Below are 17424 nucleotides of genomic sequence, written 5' to 3'. Positions count from 1 at the left end.
TTAAGGCAGATCGTTTGTATCATAATGTTTTCCAAGAGTAATGGATTCTGACCGACCAAAACTATATATCGTCGCAATGTTTGACGCACTTGTGGTGCCACGACCGCGGACCAACTCCGCAAGCGCTGCGACTCCCTCCTGGCCCCCGCTCTAAACACACCCACACGCAGCGAACACACGTAGTGTCCTGGCGGGGGATTGCCTGGCACAACGAATTTTCATCCGAAGGGCCCCTAGAGGGGAAGTCCCATGGTTTTCCGGTGACAGGAGATTGGCCGGCCCCCCCAGGACAAATTACATTGCGGCCCCCTAAATTGGCTTCAAATTGTATGGGCGCACCGAAGCTCACCGGGCTAACCGCAATGAGACGCTCACAGCACTGGGGAGGGGCCAGGGTGAAATATTCCTCGAGCAGCGCAGACGGATGTGTATTCGGCCGGGCGCCACTCAGGGTAGACCGGCTGAGTTATGGGTAAGGAATGCGGGCACGCACCATTGGCTGTGCAGGATGATGTCACGTAACCCTGGATTTTCCAAATCCCAGGGCGTAAAAAGGGGGAGCCGAAAACGGCTAAGTTAGTTCTGATCTCCAGCCTCTTCGAGCCGCCCGCAGCATCCATGAGACGCCAACGAATGCCACGATAGGAAAAGTCTCTCCCGTCTTCGTCCCTCCGCCTCTCTCCGCGTCCATGCGACGCCGTGAGAACGGCTGCGAGGTAAATAAAAGGCCGCGTGAATATTTGGGGAATTTAATCGTCTTTGTGTGGCACCGGATTAGGGTTTAACCACCCGGAGGTGCGCACGCATATTCGTGCAGCCACTTTAGCGCTAGTCTTTGTGCGTGAACGGATTAGGATATAACCGGCCGTGTATTCACGCCGCCGCTGTAGTGGGGCGTGCACATAGTCGAGGATAATCACCAGCGGGAGCGCGCGCGTGCTCGCCGCCGTGTGAGCATTAGGGGTGGTGTGCGCGGGCTTGTGTGGATTAACCCCGTGCGGCGGTGAGCCAGCCATTCAGCTATGTTTTGACTTCAAACTTTTGTGACTGCAGAAATTTATATTCTTGGTTCTTTCGGTAAAGTCACGTAGATAGAAATTAAAACAGAAATTCGAAATAAAAATTATAAATTGAAAATAATAAAAGCAAAAATCCACGACGTTTAGATCGCAACACAAGTGGTCTTCATCAGGCGGAGAGAAAAGAGGGTGCAAGCCTCCAAATGCAACTGCTTATAAGGGCTTTAAAAGTGAATGGGCGGGGCAGCCAGCGCAAATTTAGGAGACAATGGAGGGAGGAAGAGGGCAGAGACAGGGGGAGAGAGAGGAGGGAGTAGAGATAGAGGTGGAGCTGAAAGGCGAGGGTGCAGTCCAAGTGTGTTAGACAATGGGCGAAGGAAGAAGGTAGAGATAGGGGGAGAGAGGGGGGTACAAGTAGTGCGTTCGACAATGGGGGAGGTAGGGGGCAGCAAAATTGCAATTAAACTTTCATCACATAAGTCCAAGAGCTAAAATATAAAAATCCGTGGTGGCTATGCATGTCTGTAATTCAGTGCTTCCATGGTGAGGAGTTGGTGGATAATGCAGAGATCATCATTTGGGTATGTCTAACCTACAGGGCTACGAGGTGGCCTGTTAGTTGCAATATAGCAGGTATGCTGTTACTCTTCAATATATGTACAGACTAGCTTTACTATCCGGCTTCGCCCGAGACTTGGATTCTTGTCTTTGATTAATACACTGCCTACGCGGAGGGTGGCGGGGGGGGGGGTGCGTGCGTGACGTCAGCAGGCACACTGCGTGACACTTCCGCATGCGGGTGACATGACAATTGTGACGTCACCGCTCACTTGCCGTGCAAAATATACGCATTATTGCGCCCCCACCCCCCCAAATACAAAAGTCTATTTTTATACTTTTTGCATTGTGTACAGTCTGGAAGCTGCCCACATGCCAAATTTCAAGTTTGATGCATGTTGGGAACTATGCTAAACATTTCGAACAGACACACATTCACAAATTTCCCTTTTATACATATAGATATGGCAGCAAACACGCTTTAAGTATTAGTATGACATTTTAGTGTTACAGTATATTTATTTTGAACTTCTTTCGCAGCGTGCTAATCAGAGGTTCGGGGGAAGGACAACAAACTAAACACAAAAAGCAGTTCCAAAGAAATTAGTATCCACAGATAAGAGATATTCCCCATCAACATTTCCATATTTTTAAAAAAATATAAACGGTGATATAATCATGAGCTTTAATTATATTTGGATGGTCAAATTGGCAGCTGCATTAATTGATGTTTAAAACTATATATGCACAAGGAGGAAAAACATCTCAATAAAACGAACTCCAAAACTATAACCAGGAATTCATATTCTTTGGGTCTTTCTGTAAAACCACGCAGATAGAAAAATAAAAAAACAATATCACGACTTTCGATAGCAACACAAGCAATCATCATCAGGTGAAAAATATAGCGGGAAAGGAGGAAAATAAAGTCAGGATTTTTTTCCTTGCCTTTATTTTTACCGAAAGACCCAAATAACAGAGGTGGGACAAAGTCATTGTTATGCAAGTCCAAGTCGAGTCGCAAGTCATCAAATTCATGACTCGAGTCTGACTCGAGTCCAAGTCACATGACTCGAGTCCACACCTCTGCCAATAATATAACCATATTAAAAAATAGGTCGTAGGTGTGCATTTATCCGAATGCAAATTCAACATCTCCGTAGAGAGAAGCAACATTGAAAATAAAGTCAAAATTATAGAGGTAAAAAACCTTTGTGTTACGATACTAAACAAAAACTCGAAAAAATCCCGAGGTAAAACCTCTGCATCCTGACAGCATATTTTATATGAAGCCCTTAAGCAACACAATTGGAATGTACCACTTTAGCATGGAGGGGAGTTCATTTTAATTAAAATTTCTAAAAACCTTACAGTGCGAGTAAACTTTACTCACAACGACACGAATAATGCATTTCAATTTAATTACCATTTGAAAATAAATTATTATTGAAATAAAAAAATAATCGTCTTTAGTAGCAGTTTGTACAACCACTCATCCCCTCTCATAGTGGTACGGTCCAGGGTGCAGTGCCCGCGACTGGCTGGAAGGTGTCGCCATCTCGGCGCGCCTCAAATTCAGGGTGATAATCGGTATCGTTGTGTTGTTGTTGTCGCGGCAAATTGTATTCCCTGCTCGTTAATGATTCGCAAGACGACCCCTCCGAGAGCGAACCGAAAGGAACGCCTGTGACCACAGGCAGTTTCGGACTTGCAAGCGATCAGTGTATCATTGAGTTATCAAGGTAGGGACTGAATTCGCGAAGCCCTGGGCCCTCTAAGGCCTCAATATATTTTATAGATAATTGTTATTAAAGACTGTTATTTTTATAACTGTTGTATCCTCATGCTTCTAGTACTTTACATTGTGTGTGTATTTTTTAAAATCAGTATTTGCATCATGGCCATATACACATGATTATGATGCACTCCGGCACAGTAAGAATCAACATTGCCATGTTGGGGATAAACATTCGCGGGCAATTAGGTCTGCAGCGTATTTAAGTCAGGAATGTGTACAGTAAAGTCAAATTGTGTACACGTATACAACCATTGTTTGTCAATCCACTGGTGGATGAGGTTCGTAACTGGTTGTGGAGCTTTATTATATATACGCTGGTCAGTGCAGGTTTGTGAGGTGGGGAGAATTGACGTGCAGTGAAATACAACGATGCCCTCTGCTGCCCACAACGTAGCCACACAGCAGCCTCTAACACCACGTTTTGTACAAGGTGGTGATCCATCCAAACACTAACCAGGGGAATCAAAGCTTGGTCCGTCACGAAGTTGACGCGATTAGGTGCATCTCGAATTATTTGGTCATTTACGGTGTGATTGTGCATGTGGTGGGCATGTGGCAAGGGTGGTGGTAGGAATGTGGCAAGGGTGGTGGTGGGCATGTGGCACAAGGGTGGTTAGGTGATCTGATAACCGCACATGTCTCTGTGCTTTATGAGGCCGTGACCTCAAACGGACCTTAATGAGTTCCCATCCGGGTCAGAATGTTGGACTTTTAACAGTTCAACGATAACATAAACTTCCGGATTTCTCTTTTATACACAAGTGCACGCTTTGGGGGAGGGGGTAACAATTTCACGGCAGGATAGTGTATAATTCATATGGAATTTTGGACTAGAATGTGGCAGGGAGGTGTATATAAAGTCAGGAAGAGAATATTTAAATGTGTTGGATGTGTGCAGGATGGAGGGGGGGGGGCAGATCGCCTGCAGGATGGAGGTTACCTATTGGATGGAGGTGGGGGGGGGTTACCTCTAGGATGGATAGGGGGGGGGGCAGGTTACCTATAGGATGGATAGGGGGGGGGGGGAGCAGGTTATCTATAGGATGGAGGGAGGCGGGTTACCTGCAGGATGGAGGGTGGCAGCCATTTGATTGGCACCCAGAGGGCATATGTCAGCAACCAAGAGGAAGGTCTAACACCAGGTGGTGAGATGTTGTAAACTCGAGTTTATGTGGGGCCCTTGCCACCGAAACTAGCTGGGTAACTGGCTAAACGAGATTTCCCATGTTACAAATAAACATTGCATTGAAACGGAGGAAGAAGTTCAGAAGACAATAGCGACACCGATGAGGTGGGAGTAATGATTACAGAAGACTGGCATGGTTTATTTTAAATGGCTTTAACTCTTCAATTATATATATGGAAAAAACATTTCCATATTATTGCATAAAAAAACTGATTACTTTTAGTGCACAGAGTATAGGATTGTGAGCAGAGTATGAAAATGTACAAGCTGTCTCTTATTTTCCATTGAATTGCAATTGGTTCTCAACGAGTTACTTTAGTATAGGAGACAATTGCAATTTAAGCAGATAACAACCCAGAGTTTCATTATAACAGATGTAGCAATGCAGTGTTCTTTGGCTAATCAGGTGAGCTGCTGCATGTCACATTTGTTTTATCTTTTGCAAGTGATGTTTTGAGGATAATTTTCACATGCGGGAGTTAGGCCGTGAAACCTGCACACAATGGGCTATGCTATTATATTGCAATTGCACGAGGTTTTCAAAATTAAATACATCTGTACATGCCAAATGATGCCAAATGATGCCAAACATGGGCCCCTTACGTTTATAAATAGGTAATAAGGGGGAGAATGTGCTTACAAAGATATCTATTTAAATATACAGCAATTTGGTGCAATATATTGCTGATTATTGAGCCACCTGCAGGCAAATCAAAGGCACCTTGATGGAAGTTTGAATGCTCTTGTCAATCATTGAATTACCTAGGCGCCTAATAAATGCATAACTTGTGTTTGCTTCAATAAGCTGTTACATATATATCATGTATAACATTACTGTATTTATTCAGAAAACCATTGCATTTTAAGTAATTTCATAACATACAGTATTGCTATTATGAAAATTGTACAATGATAATTAAAAAACAGTTCATTTTCAGTACACTGTTCCATGCGTCTTCATGACGTGTCATAACACCGAGGTGTTTTTTTAACATTACCTTCCTTTATCTATTGTACATAGAGCCATGCTGCTAAGTTACAATGGGCCCTTGTACATGTGTAACGCTAACGGCACCAATGAAGAGTGGATAGAGCCGCTCCCCTACAGTGCATGGGTGTGACATTAGCATGATATGCGGACAGAGACACGAGGCTGTCGGTTAAGGGAGTTCAAATTCAGTTACGGTAGTTAAGTGAATTGAAGGACAGATAAACATGGGTGGAAGAGCGTGGTTGCATTATGAGAGCTGTGCATGAAGTTGTAGAATAATAGAAGTGTCAGAGTGAAAATAGACACGCTGCCGATTGTTCCAAGTGTAGAGTAGTATGCTTTATTTAATTGTGTTACCCATTTGGGTTCAAATGTTTATATAGTTAAATTTATGCGACGTTACACGTGCACCATTGTATGTATGTTGAAGTTTCGGACCGTACGTAGCCAACCGTGCTAATCGGAGGTGTGGAATTGCTCACATTGTTCAACACACATACAGATATTGTTTTCGGAAGAAAAATGAATTTTTGGCACGACAAATGTCTCTCGTGTCTTAAAATAATTAAGTAACGTTCACAAACACTGTACATCGTATGCGGCGCTGGGCCAGCCAGTTCACGAGTTTCACGGTCAGCTGGCCGATAGGAATTCTTAGATCGAGGGGAGTGCTGCTTCCACTCTTAAGCATTTGTGGGGGGTGGTGGTGGTGGTGGGCTGTTCTCTTGTCTTGCGCAGGGAGGGCCGAGGCAGGATGCCGATAGAGGGCAGCGGTGGCATCGCCGCAGGAGGCGTCTCGCGTCCCTCGACGAAGCAGAAGCGCAAGGCCCACAGCCTCTCTATCGGTCGCACCAACAGCGGAGAGCCCGATCGGAACGCAGTGCACCGCGACATGCTGGAAGGACAGGTACTGGCTCCCTGAATGGTCACAACAGTCCCCATTGCCACCACCGCTACCTCCACCACCAACGCCTGCACAAGGATTTACCGGCATTGGTGTCGGTATTGTCATAAAGCATCATTATCATGGCAGCAGGATCATCGGTGGCATCGCTGTCATCTTCAGTGTCAAATATTGTAGTACTATAATTATCTTGGGATTATCATTTGGGATTGTCATTCTTATCGTTATCTTCACGGATCACCAGGGTCATTATTGTAATAATTATTTACAAATTAGCAGAATCATCAAGAATAAATTGTGTATTTTTATAAAAAATCAGTCATTATAATCGTCATCATTTGTGGTCTCATGGTTATCATAACCCATCCCTAGGATTTATAATGGCGGGAAATACATTTGAATGCACATCTGCTGTTGTATACGATATGAAAATACAGACATTTTGCAAGAACGTTAGTGGTAACAGTAACATAGTACCTCCTGTGCATTATCACACTCCTCTTGCAAAGGTAAGCTTGCGTCTGAATGAGTTTCCACCTGCTCTTTAAAGTCAACATGTAGTTTTACAAATGATTGCGAGACCACCACATGCAGCATGTAGATGCCTTTCGGCAGAAGATACACATGATATACTCCATTCTGCGCCATTATCCACGTTATTTGTTCTTGTCTGCACAATTCCATATTAAATGTCAGTGTTGGCTCTGATAAATTGACTTTGCCAGCTCTATGGCTGCCTCAACTGACTGTGTGGGTGTAATTGTCATATGACCTAAAGTGGACAGGGTGCATGGTTTGGTTCCGAGGCCTAATGGTGCAAATCACTTCACAGCTTGAGAAGTGGCAGCTCTGTATCAACAGTGCAGGTTTTTGTTACCTTTTTTGTAAAAAAATATATACGTTTAATGCTTGACGTTGTTACTGTGTTGCTCAGAGGGTTAACATCTGTGCTGGAGTGTTGCAGTGGCGAGATGCAAACTACCTCGCCTGGTATGCAGGTCGTTGGTTCGATCCCGACCCTGATGCCTGCTGTATATTTGGAGTTCGCATGTTCTCCCTGTGGTCGCGTGGATTTTTCTCCGGGTCCTCCAGTTTTTCCCTCCAGAAACATGCGTTTAGAGCATTTGGCTGCTATAAATTTCCACACAATAAGCCACTTCTTTGAGCTATCATTTGTGGCCAGGTTGCTTCTGAAAAAGAGCTATACAGCTCAGTGGGCCTTACCTAGTAAAATAATAATTATTAAGTAGTAGTCGTTAGCACTGTTGAGATGGAGTTCTCGCCAAAAATGCAATCCAGCTTCTTGTGTGTAGTGAATTTAATGGGATTTTTCCCTGGTCAGCAGTTCAGAAAAATTAAAATGTAACTTGGAATTTAGTTTTGTTCCTAATTCGTTTAACATTGACAAATTTGTCGTCGCCCTTAACCGTTGACGATGGTCAAGAATTAAACCCATATTATATTGGGATTGTAACAGTATGCAAACCACTACATCATCTAACATGCACACATGCGTACGCAAAAGAACCGATTGCATAACTTGAAACAACATGCTTATTTTATAATACTAGGAGAAGTCTAGCTATGGACACCGATGAGTGCGAACGTTTTTTGATGAAGTTGATGATACATTGAAATTGAAAAAAGCAGCTATTGCCAGGTGTTATTATTGAGCAACATTATTCAAATATCGCACATACCTCATTGATTGCAACGGAATTCACACTTTGCAAATGTATGAATAGACTTCCAATAAAGTGTCTGCAACACCAGAAACAGTTGTTAGCGGTGTGACATTGCCGTGTTGGTAAACCACTCGTGATACACTATGAGACCTCCTTTACCAGTGGCAAAATATAGTAATAGGTTTTTACCCTTTCAACTGGTACAAAACTGACACCTTTGTCAGTTTTTAATTCTCGTGATACGTTTTCATGGCCATTGGAAATCAGGCCTGAGTCATGCTGGGCCGTTCCTGGAATGGCCAAGCAATGCTTTTTTCATGTCACAATTCTTGAAGAGCCCCCTCCCCTTCTCTATCTGCCCCTTCCACACCCTACTGCCCCCGCTTCTTTGGCCAGAGGGAAGCAAACTTGTGTATCTATATTACATTATGTGTATTCCCTAAATTGTATCCTGCTGCCAGCAGTGGTGTGAGTCAGGAATTGCAGGGCTGCACATTTGAACCTTATGTATGGCGGGTCCCGAATAAATGGAAGTAAAAATCGCAATTAATTAATTTCAAATTTTTTGGCGACTCCGTCTCTCCGCGCACACAAATGACGCGACTCACCTGGCGAGGATCATTCTCTTGTCATGTCGTCCAAGCGCAGCGAGGACGAATGCGCAGAAGAAACAAAACTTTGAAACTTTGATTAGCGCATCGTGTAGAGCTCGTCGAGAGGAAGAGATTGCCATATCGTTCGCCTTCAACAAACATGAAATTACGTTGCAACGCAGTTTATGCGAGAGCCGGGGGCTTATGGGACCCCGGGGTCCCGCCATAAGGTTCATTTATTGGTAAAACAGTGATTTAATGTAAGTATTTCAATATTTGAATTTTAAGCAAAATTGATGCCATGCGTCATCAAACTTGCACCATTATCGGCAGGAAAAACACAAAAGTGAGGCGTGAAAGTGACATCACTTCCTGTGACATCACATGTTCAGATAAATTTTAACATTATCTATCTATGCACTTATCTTATGTCCTGTTCATGTTATGGTTTTCTACATATCCAGTATGTACCTCTGTACCCTTGATCATGTTTTTTTTGTTTCTCTGTGGTCTTATATAGTTATTTTATGTTAGAATTTCACAATGGGTCAGCCTTTTATTATGCAATTTGCATGAATGATGCTATAGAAAATACAACTATTGTTATGATTCCCTGCTTTAATAATATTTCTGATAAAGCAATACATCGAGAACACATCCCTTGTGTATACAATACCTGGAGAAGGCTTTCCTGTTACTTTATTGCAATAAAAGTGGCAGTGGTTAACACAGTTGTAGATGCGAGTAGTCAGTCTCAGTGGGACCGTGGTAACTAATCAGAATCTGAATATTTATTTATACTGGAGGAATCCGATGAGCATTAAAGCTCTTTTTCACACATGTCCAGGAGGGGTGCGCGTCAGAACCTCGCATCGACAAACGGTACGAAAACACGATTGGAGTGCAAAGTATAGGACAGGAAAACAAATCGCTTGAACAAAATATAGAAATAAAACTAAATAACAGGCGGCCAAGCAGATGTGCCATATTTTATTTTAGGATGATTGAATTGAAAGATGTGTTGTGCTCGCAGCATTGGTGTCACTATGAACGTGTTTAAACGTATGAATACCACTGATATTAATATTACAGCGGCTTTGCTTTAACCCTTGTGTTGCCAAATAACATTTTGATTGAGTTTGAAAGATCAGCAAGGTATAAATGAAAACATTCTAAAATTACATCTCATTCTAATGGTCTCACATTAGCCGTAACCTTAGTCTAACCAACACTTACATATCTGTGTCCTGCAGTAATTCAGAATGTTGGGCGGTTAGGATTTATGAAGTGTGGCCCTTGACGTAATGTTTAAATCTATCAGTTGATATTTTGTTATGTGCAGTAAAATATAATGAATGTACTTTCAACATTTAATTTGATGTGTGTATAAATATCAAATATTGTTGATGTTAAAGCTTGAGAGATCCTAAATTATCCTCCTGACTTCCACCATCATCACCATTAACTGCACCTACAGCGCTTGCATCATCGCTAATGATGGCATGCATGTGTTTGTTTTTGCTGATGGAATTTATCACTTTATTTAGTATTCACAAATGTTACAGGACAACATTTTTTTCTAAATATAGCACAAGAGTGGGTGTGAATGCAACAAATCCTAAGGCTCTGTTTTCAAAAGATGGCCATTGTGTTCCAAAGTCATGGCCAGGATGTGGAGAGCTACCTTTGAATTACTAATGACCAGACTTAACCTTGTGCAATATGTTTACGCTGTTATAAATACCTCTTTCAACACTTTTATAAATTTGTTAAATCCATCAAATTAATGTTTTGGTGCACAGTGGACCATCATTTATCTTGGTACAAATCAAAAACTAAATATTATAAAATATTCCCCGAATGCCTTTTCATTGGGCTATAGGCCCAGCTTACGGACAGAGCCTCATAGTGATTTTCAGCAGTGTGGATAGTGGCTGCACTTATACTTTCCCATAACTGGTTCAGGTGAAAAGGCGCATTTTGGATATTAATTTTTTGTACTGAACCTCGCAACAACAATTGGCTATGCCGCCATTGGCATAGCCAATTGAGCATGCAGGTAGTTTCACTGCTCCGGGTCTCATGTGGTTGGAGAGGCTCAGTGGCGGGACTACAAAGAGGGGGAGATGATGGACAGAGGCCCCATTTTCATCCTCGCACGAGGGTCCATACCAACCAATTTAAGCCACTGCTACTCATGTACCTCGTCATGGATTAAAATAAGTCTTACAATCACAATAAATGCATCGATTCGTGCGTGTAAAAATCTATTTTCTTTTCTCATACATTGTTTGTAGTTTGTTATACGTGACCACCGCTTAATTACTTACTCCTCTTGGCTCCCTGTGGAGCATAAGGCCGCAACAAGCCCACGCCATGCCGGACGGTCTTTAGCGGCTTTCTCTGATTCACCCCAAGATAGGCCCATGGTCTCTAGTTGGTCTTGAATGGTGCATCGCCAAGTGGTCTTCGGCCTGCCTTGTGTTTTTTTCTCTTGTGTTGTCCACCGTAGGGTAGTTTTTTCTATGGACTCGAGTTCCATTCTACCAGTGTGAAGGATGATGTATCCCTCTGATGAAGTTATCCTACCTATCTGTGTGCCTATATATGTGTCTCTCTCTCTATGTACATCTGTGTTATCTCTCTCTGCTTATATGTCTGTCTGTATGTCTCCGGTCCTATGTTTTATCTCTCTCTCAAATTTAGCATTCTCTGGAAGAACGTAATCAACCAGGTAGGGTGTTGACTGTTATGTTAGCCGATTCTCTGTGTTGTATTGCATTATATTTCTAAGTATACTAGGTTTTTTTCTATTTCATTTATACCTGATGATGATTGCTTGTGTTGCAATCGAAACGTCGTATGCTAGTATTAAATTTATTATTTTCTCTTTATACGTGACTTTACCGAAAGAACCAAAGAGTAATTCCTGCAGTCACGAAAGCTCCAAATTAAGTTTGTATCCTACCTGATTCAGTCCAGCGACACTCGCTCACTATTAAGATGTCAATTTGGTAGCGTTTCATCTCATGGACAACTTGGGCCGTCTTGGAAGGTCTGGTACATTGAACGTACGTTCCAGGCTCTAACCTTGATGTTTTGCTTTGGATCCACCTTTCCAACGTCCCTCTGAGGGCTTTGATTAGAGAGGATCATCCTGCCAGATTCGTGGCTAGGTGCCTCCTGGTACGTGACTACTGCAGCCACCACACATTTTATTTTATTGAATCGTGATCCTGTATCTTGAAAATTGATTGAATTGTGACAGGTGGTGAAACGTTACATTCCTACGTGATGCCATTTTACCTGCGTGGGGAGACCCATCTGGTTTTAGTTTAGTTTTACTTTTTTCCCCACTGTTTTTGCCTCGGGGGTCAAGAATAGAATCTATTTAAAACTACAAAACTGTCCTCTGCGGAAATTGCAAAAGACTCATAATCACTGCTGACACACCTGTGTGCAGCCACACCAGCTGTTAGAATTGGAATGAGATGAGGATGTGAGCGCGTTGGAAAATCTGGACAGTCTTCTGTGACTTTTTAAACCCATAATGGTGCCGACTTTTTTTCCGTGAACAAAAAAATGCATGGTTGCCATGGAAACCTAATTAACTTTTAGTCCGTTTTCAGAAATTGTGGTTGTCTTATGTTTCCACGCATTCGTGAGGTAGTGTTTTGAATTGTGTTTTAAAGTGATCAGCCTACTTTTTTACGTATCGTTAACATACTGTGAACATAAGGTGAACATTTTGTTCACAGCGTGTATATATTTTTTTTTCGAACAAAAGCAAGCTTATTTGATCCTAGAAAGGTATTAGAATAAATCCAAGATTTACATTTATAGTCGCTATACAATGCACTAGTTTTATCTTAACACTACAGTTCAGTTATATTGCTCTGTGACCAAGTACAGTTTTAAAGTTGAGAGGCTGACTGTATAAGTTTTAAACGAATACAATTTTTTTTATTTCATTGATGTATTTCTGCAACATTTATAAACATTGCCCGCGGGAACGGGGATGGCTTGGGCTGTAAATAATTGTTGGTGACCATGGGTCTAGGAAAACTCATGAATGGCGACCTTTGTAAGGCAAGAAGGGCCCCGCCTTCCAGAAATGTAAACAAAGGTTCGAGACACGTCAGCTGTCTCACCTTGTCACGTGTGTGCAGCTGTGCTCAAGTGGTAACACCAGTTTCGCAAGGCTCATTCTACCGGACGCCCCAAGCTGACGACAACTGACTTTTGCGAGCTGTGCCGTTGCAGTTTTTTCTTTTTTTACTTCACAACTTTACCGCAGTGTCATCCACGCGCGACCGCTTCCATTGATTCTCAGAAACAAATTGTTCACCTTAATCCGAAATTTACATTTGACCCTCGAGCGTTCATCTATCTCTTTTATTTGATTCTTCCTATTGTTTTCCATTTTTAGTTGATACTTTTCTTTTACTTACTCGGTCCGTTGATCGCCTTTTCGCTTCCAAGAGTTCGCCGTCAACATCGCTGTGTTCGCCCGGCACAGCAATGTCTTCGCACCCGACCTGACAGTGCCTCCCCGGGCGGTTCTAAAAGAGGGGCGGCAGTGGCGATTGCCAGGCCGCTGTGTTTGCTTAGCGAGCGTGCGTGCGTGCACGCCTGCTGTGGCGTGCGTGTTGTGCATCGCAACCTCTCGTTTTGGCCGGGTGGACGCTTGAGCAAACAACGCGGCAGCAGACTTGTTAGATACGAGCCGGGGGCGGTCTCCCAACTTCGAATGCGGTCGCTGCCGTCGTAAGTCCCGACATTCATTCGGGCCTCCTCCTGGTGTTGGGCGGCAGAAGATGGAACTTGATAACAACAAAGCGGAGCGAGATTGCGAGAGTGTCAATCGCAGGCCCTCGCAGACCCAGGTACCGATTGCGAACGTGTCACCGTTTTTAGTGCCAGGGGGCAAGGTGCGAGGCTAAAGTCTTTTGGAGGACGTGGTATGTACAGCGAGCCTTGTGTAGAACGCCTTATGACATTGAGATGAGCATTATGTTATTGTTGCTTCATTTAAGGTATATTATAATGGCATTTGTACGTTTTATGTAAAAATACAGCAATTTTCTGGTGAATTCAATAATCTCTCTCTCCCATGGTTTGTACAACTTCAATCGGTGTAGCCCACTGGTGTGGGTTGTCATGTTTATCAATCATCAGGCACAGTCTTACACTTAAAGTCCTAATTTTTACTTTTCTCAATTGTTTTGTTCTGACGAGTTGAGAACCCCTGATTTATACAAATACTGTATCATCGTCATCAATCGTGAATGACCATTTTTTGTTTATTCAGTTCCTTTAAAATGTGCTGAAAAAACGAGACATTTACACTAAGTAGAATACAACTTAAACATTGCATAAGCTATGTCAACTGTGCATGCTATATTAACATTGTCATCACGCAAACCTGACATTGCTTACCAGTGCGATTGATACACACTTAACTCTGCTGCTCTGCCTAAAATACAATTCACCGTGAGTAAGGAATGTGCACATGATGTAGACTCAATTGTGGTATCTCGTTCAACTTGACGTTTCCTTTAACTGTGCATCCTCAACATAAAACGTCACAAACGTTTGCGAAACAAACGCCCGTGTTCATGCATGCATGCGTATGTGTGTGTGTTTGCGTGTGTACAGGACTCGCGGCTGCCACCAGCCATAAGGCAGACATTGCTGGAGCTGTTTGGGCAGATTGAGAAGGAGTTTGAAGTCCTATACGTGGAGAACGTGGAACGTGAGTCTGAGCAGGGCATCGCCTCCGCTTTATCAAACATCATTCAGTGTTTACGGAGCGGCCGCTGTCTGGCACGCTGAGATAAGAGCCTTCACTGTGCGTGTGTGCTTGGTTGCGTAGGTGGTTGCTAGTAGCAATTGCCCCAACAGTCTTATAAGGATAAGGGGGGGGAATATATTTTTTACAGCACAGACAAAAAATCAGCACAGACAAAAAATCCCCTGGGTAGCCTTTAATGGACTGTTTTTGCAAGTGCTGTTACAAAGCACCTCCACATGCACACATGGCTGTGGTCCTTATCTTAAATGAGGGTACTTTGTCTTACATCAAAGGCAAAGGTCTCCCTTGATACCTTACATAGACTGTGGGGGAAAGTTCTTTTAGCAAGCACCTATTAAGGCCAGCACAGCACACTAAGGGGTAATCTGACCAGCAATTTGCCGGGCAACCTCTGTCTCCCCAAGTTCTGGTTTTCACACACAATAGCAGCACCTAATTTAAGGCTGAGTTGACCTATGGAGGCCCTTGAAAGGTTCAGTTACCACTTGCCACTGGTGTTAGCTGTGATCAGGAATCGAACCCATGTCGCCTGGATTGTATTGTGGTCCACTAGCCACTAGCATCGCTGCCTCTCGTGAACTTCAGTACAGACCTGTAAAACGGAGTTTAATGTGCGGTCATGGAAAACTTCAATCGCAAGTCCATATCAGAACATATTCTTGGCCTTTCCCAGGTCGATTCAGCCTTAATTGAGATACCTGCTGCGATGTGTACATTTCAGCACTGGGGAGACAAAGATGCCCAGACACGGTCCGCACTACACCACATAGCCTTAATAGGCTCTGACAATGCATGCCTTTTTAGTTTGTAAGGCTAAATGGGGGATCTTTCCGTGTGTTTTGAGATTCGGGGTCCCCCGAGGCAGGGGACAAGTGCTAGTATTATACAAGGGATAAAGATGGAAAAAATAAAATAAATGTTGTGTTGAAGAGTTTGTATTTGGGAGTTAAGTTTTTATCTAGTTTATCAAAGAATATACATGCTCTGTAGAACAGTTAATATAGAAATACCTGTTGATACAAGAAAATTAAACGAGTTGTGTTATTATGCTCGTGATAAAGGTTTCCCTGTTGTGACGTATACAGGTGTGTATTCACGTGTGTTTACATTCCTGGTGAAAATATTTTCGGTTATGTATAACACGTTTTACCTTGGATTGTCACCACTGCAATTTTTGTGAAATGTAGAATGCAGTACAGTCATTTATGACTCATGCCAAAACTGTTTGGGGGTAAAAAAAAAGTTCATCAGAATGAGCCTTATTTCATGACTATTTATGGCTCTGAGCTGAAGAGTGGTGTCTCCAACTTTAATGAGCCGTGTTTTGTAACACAAATCGCTTCTATAAATTCAAAGGCAAGGTGGCTGCAGGCGTGTGTCGTGGTTTTGCTCGATCGTTAATATTATTGGAGCCTGCAATGAGCGGGGTATTTAAGTTGCAGACTTAAAATACATGCAGTTGTGCGTTAATGTTATTCAGTTATACAAAAACACGATGAAAGCTTTAAGTAATATTAATTTAATGTGATCTAATTGCAGGATATATTTGCGAATAAATCATTAAAAACCAACATGTACATTTTTCACCGACGTTTGTTCTCCACATGAGAAGGGTAATTTCTCACGATTGCTGAGAACTGTTACCACATTGTAATTGCGTGTAATGCATTATTACTGAAGCGGTGACTTTTCACAGCTGATCTTTTTTTGCCGTACATTAAAATTAGTAAATATTAGTTTACGGTAATTGAAATACGTTTTGAAACACACGTGGAGATGCTTAACTTAACGTCGCAAATGGTGTAGCTTACATAAAAAAAAAGCGTGACATCAATTCTAATATTTCGTATGTATTTTTAATGCTTTAATCAGCTGACACATATGCCCACGTAGGAATTTATGCGAGTGCACACATACGCGCACTGCACATGCACTGCACATGCACGAGTATCATTTTAGCACATTTACTGTTACGTCGTATTAATTTTCGTTGGGCCGTGACAATACTCTGCCCCGTTATTGGCAGCGGCTCATTAATAAACTGGTGAGGTCAAGAATAACCGACACACTTTGACTTGTGCAGATCCACGCAAGTGACTTTTCCCCTTGCCTCTTCTGCCTCCAGTACGCAAGGAGATTGATAGCTTGAACGAGCGGCTGGCCTCTGAAGGAGCCGTCACCGATGGCTCTGAACTCTCCAAGGGAGTCTTTAAAACCAAGAGTGAGTAACGAGCCCTCTCGCTTTCAAAACCTTACCCCGCCCTTGTTTACGTTGGCAGATAGCATACAGGCCACGGGCGCCCGCATCAGCTTGCATAGTGAGACATTGACCTTCAGCCTTGTGGCTCGGCCACTTTTTTTGTAGCTGGTCGACCCCGACATTCCCTTGCTTACATGAATGTGTATACAGTGGTACCTCGGTATACGTCGTTAATTCGTTCCAGAAGGTAGGACTTATACCGAAAATGACGTATACCAAACGAATTTTTCCCATGAGAAATAAAGGGAAAGGAAATAATCCGTTCCAGAGTATAAGAAATTATATTTTATATCGCATATTATACATTAATGGGGTTGTATAAAATAATTTAGACACTACTTATTACTAAAATGCATAAATAAATATGAATAAATTGAAATAAAAATAAAATTTAACGTTACTTTACCTTGCTGAGAGGAGTTGATAGCCGACGCGGATGGTGGTTAGGAAGGGGAGGAGTCGTGAACGGGGTAGACGCGAGTCCGCGGTGACTCATCCCGACCCATACAAGTTCTAGCAAGCGCGTCGTATCCCAAGCAAGACGTCGTATCCCAAGACATTTTTCTCTCGTCAAAACACGACGTATACTAAATTCAACGTATTCCAAAGCGGTCG

General features: G+C 42.7%; 1 protein-coding gene across 2 annotated transcripts in view; it reads left to right on the top strand.

Moving 5' to 3' along the window:
* The first annotated feature begins 3103 nt into the window (after positions 1–3103).
* WDR37 (WD repeat domain 37) overlaps positions 3104–17424 on the top strand; it is a 39416-nt gene continuing 25095 nt past the window's right edge. Inside the window, exons 1-4 of one of the 2 annotated variants that reach the window (XM_078870896.1) lie at positions 3104–3157; positions 6291–6459; positions 14393–14489; positions 16675–16770. In XM_078870896.1, coding sequence (XP_078727022.1) covers positions 6307–6459; positions 14393–14489; positions 16675–16770 — 346 coding nt within the window. In that variant the 5' untranslated portion in view covers positions 3104–3157; positions 6291–6306. Of the gene's footprint in view, positions 3320–6290; positions 6460–14392; positions 14490–16674; positions 16771–17424 lie in introns of both variants that reach the window. The other variant, XM_078870895.1, reaches the window with a different exon arrangement.

Source organism: Lampetra fluviatilis, chromosome 31 (assembly GCF_964198595.1).
Source record: "Lampetra fluviatilis chromosome 31, kcLamFluv1.1, whole genome shotgun sequence".
NCBI classification, from domain to species: Eukaryota; Metazoa; Chordata; class Hyperoartia; order Petromyzontiformes; family Petromyzontidae; genus Lampetra; species Lampetra fluviatilis.
This window is presented reverse-complemented; position numbering and strand designations above follow the sequence as displayed.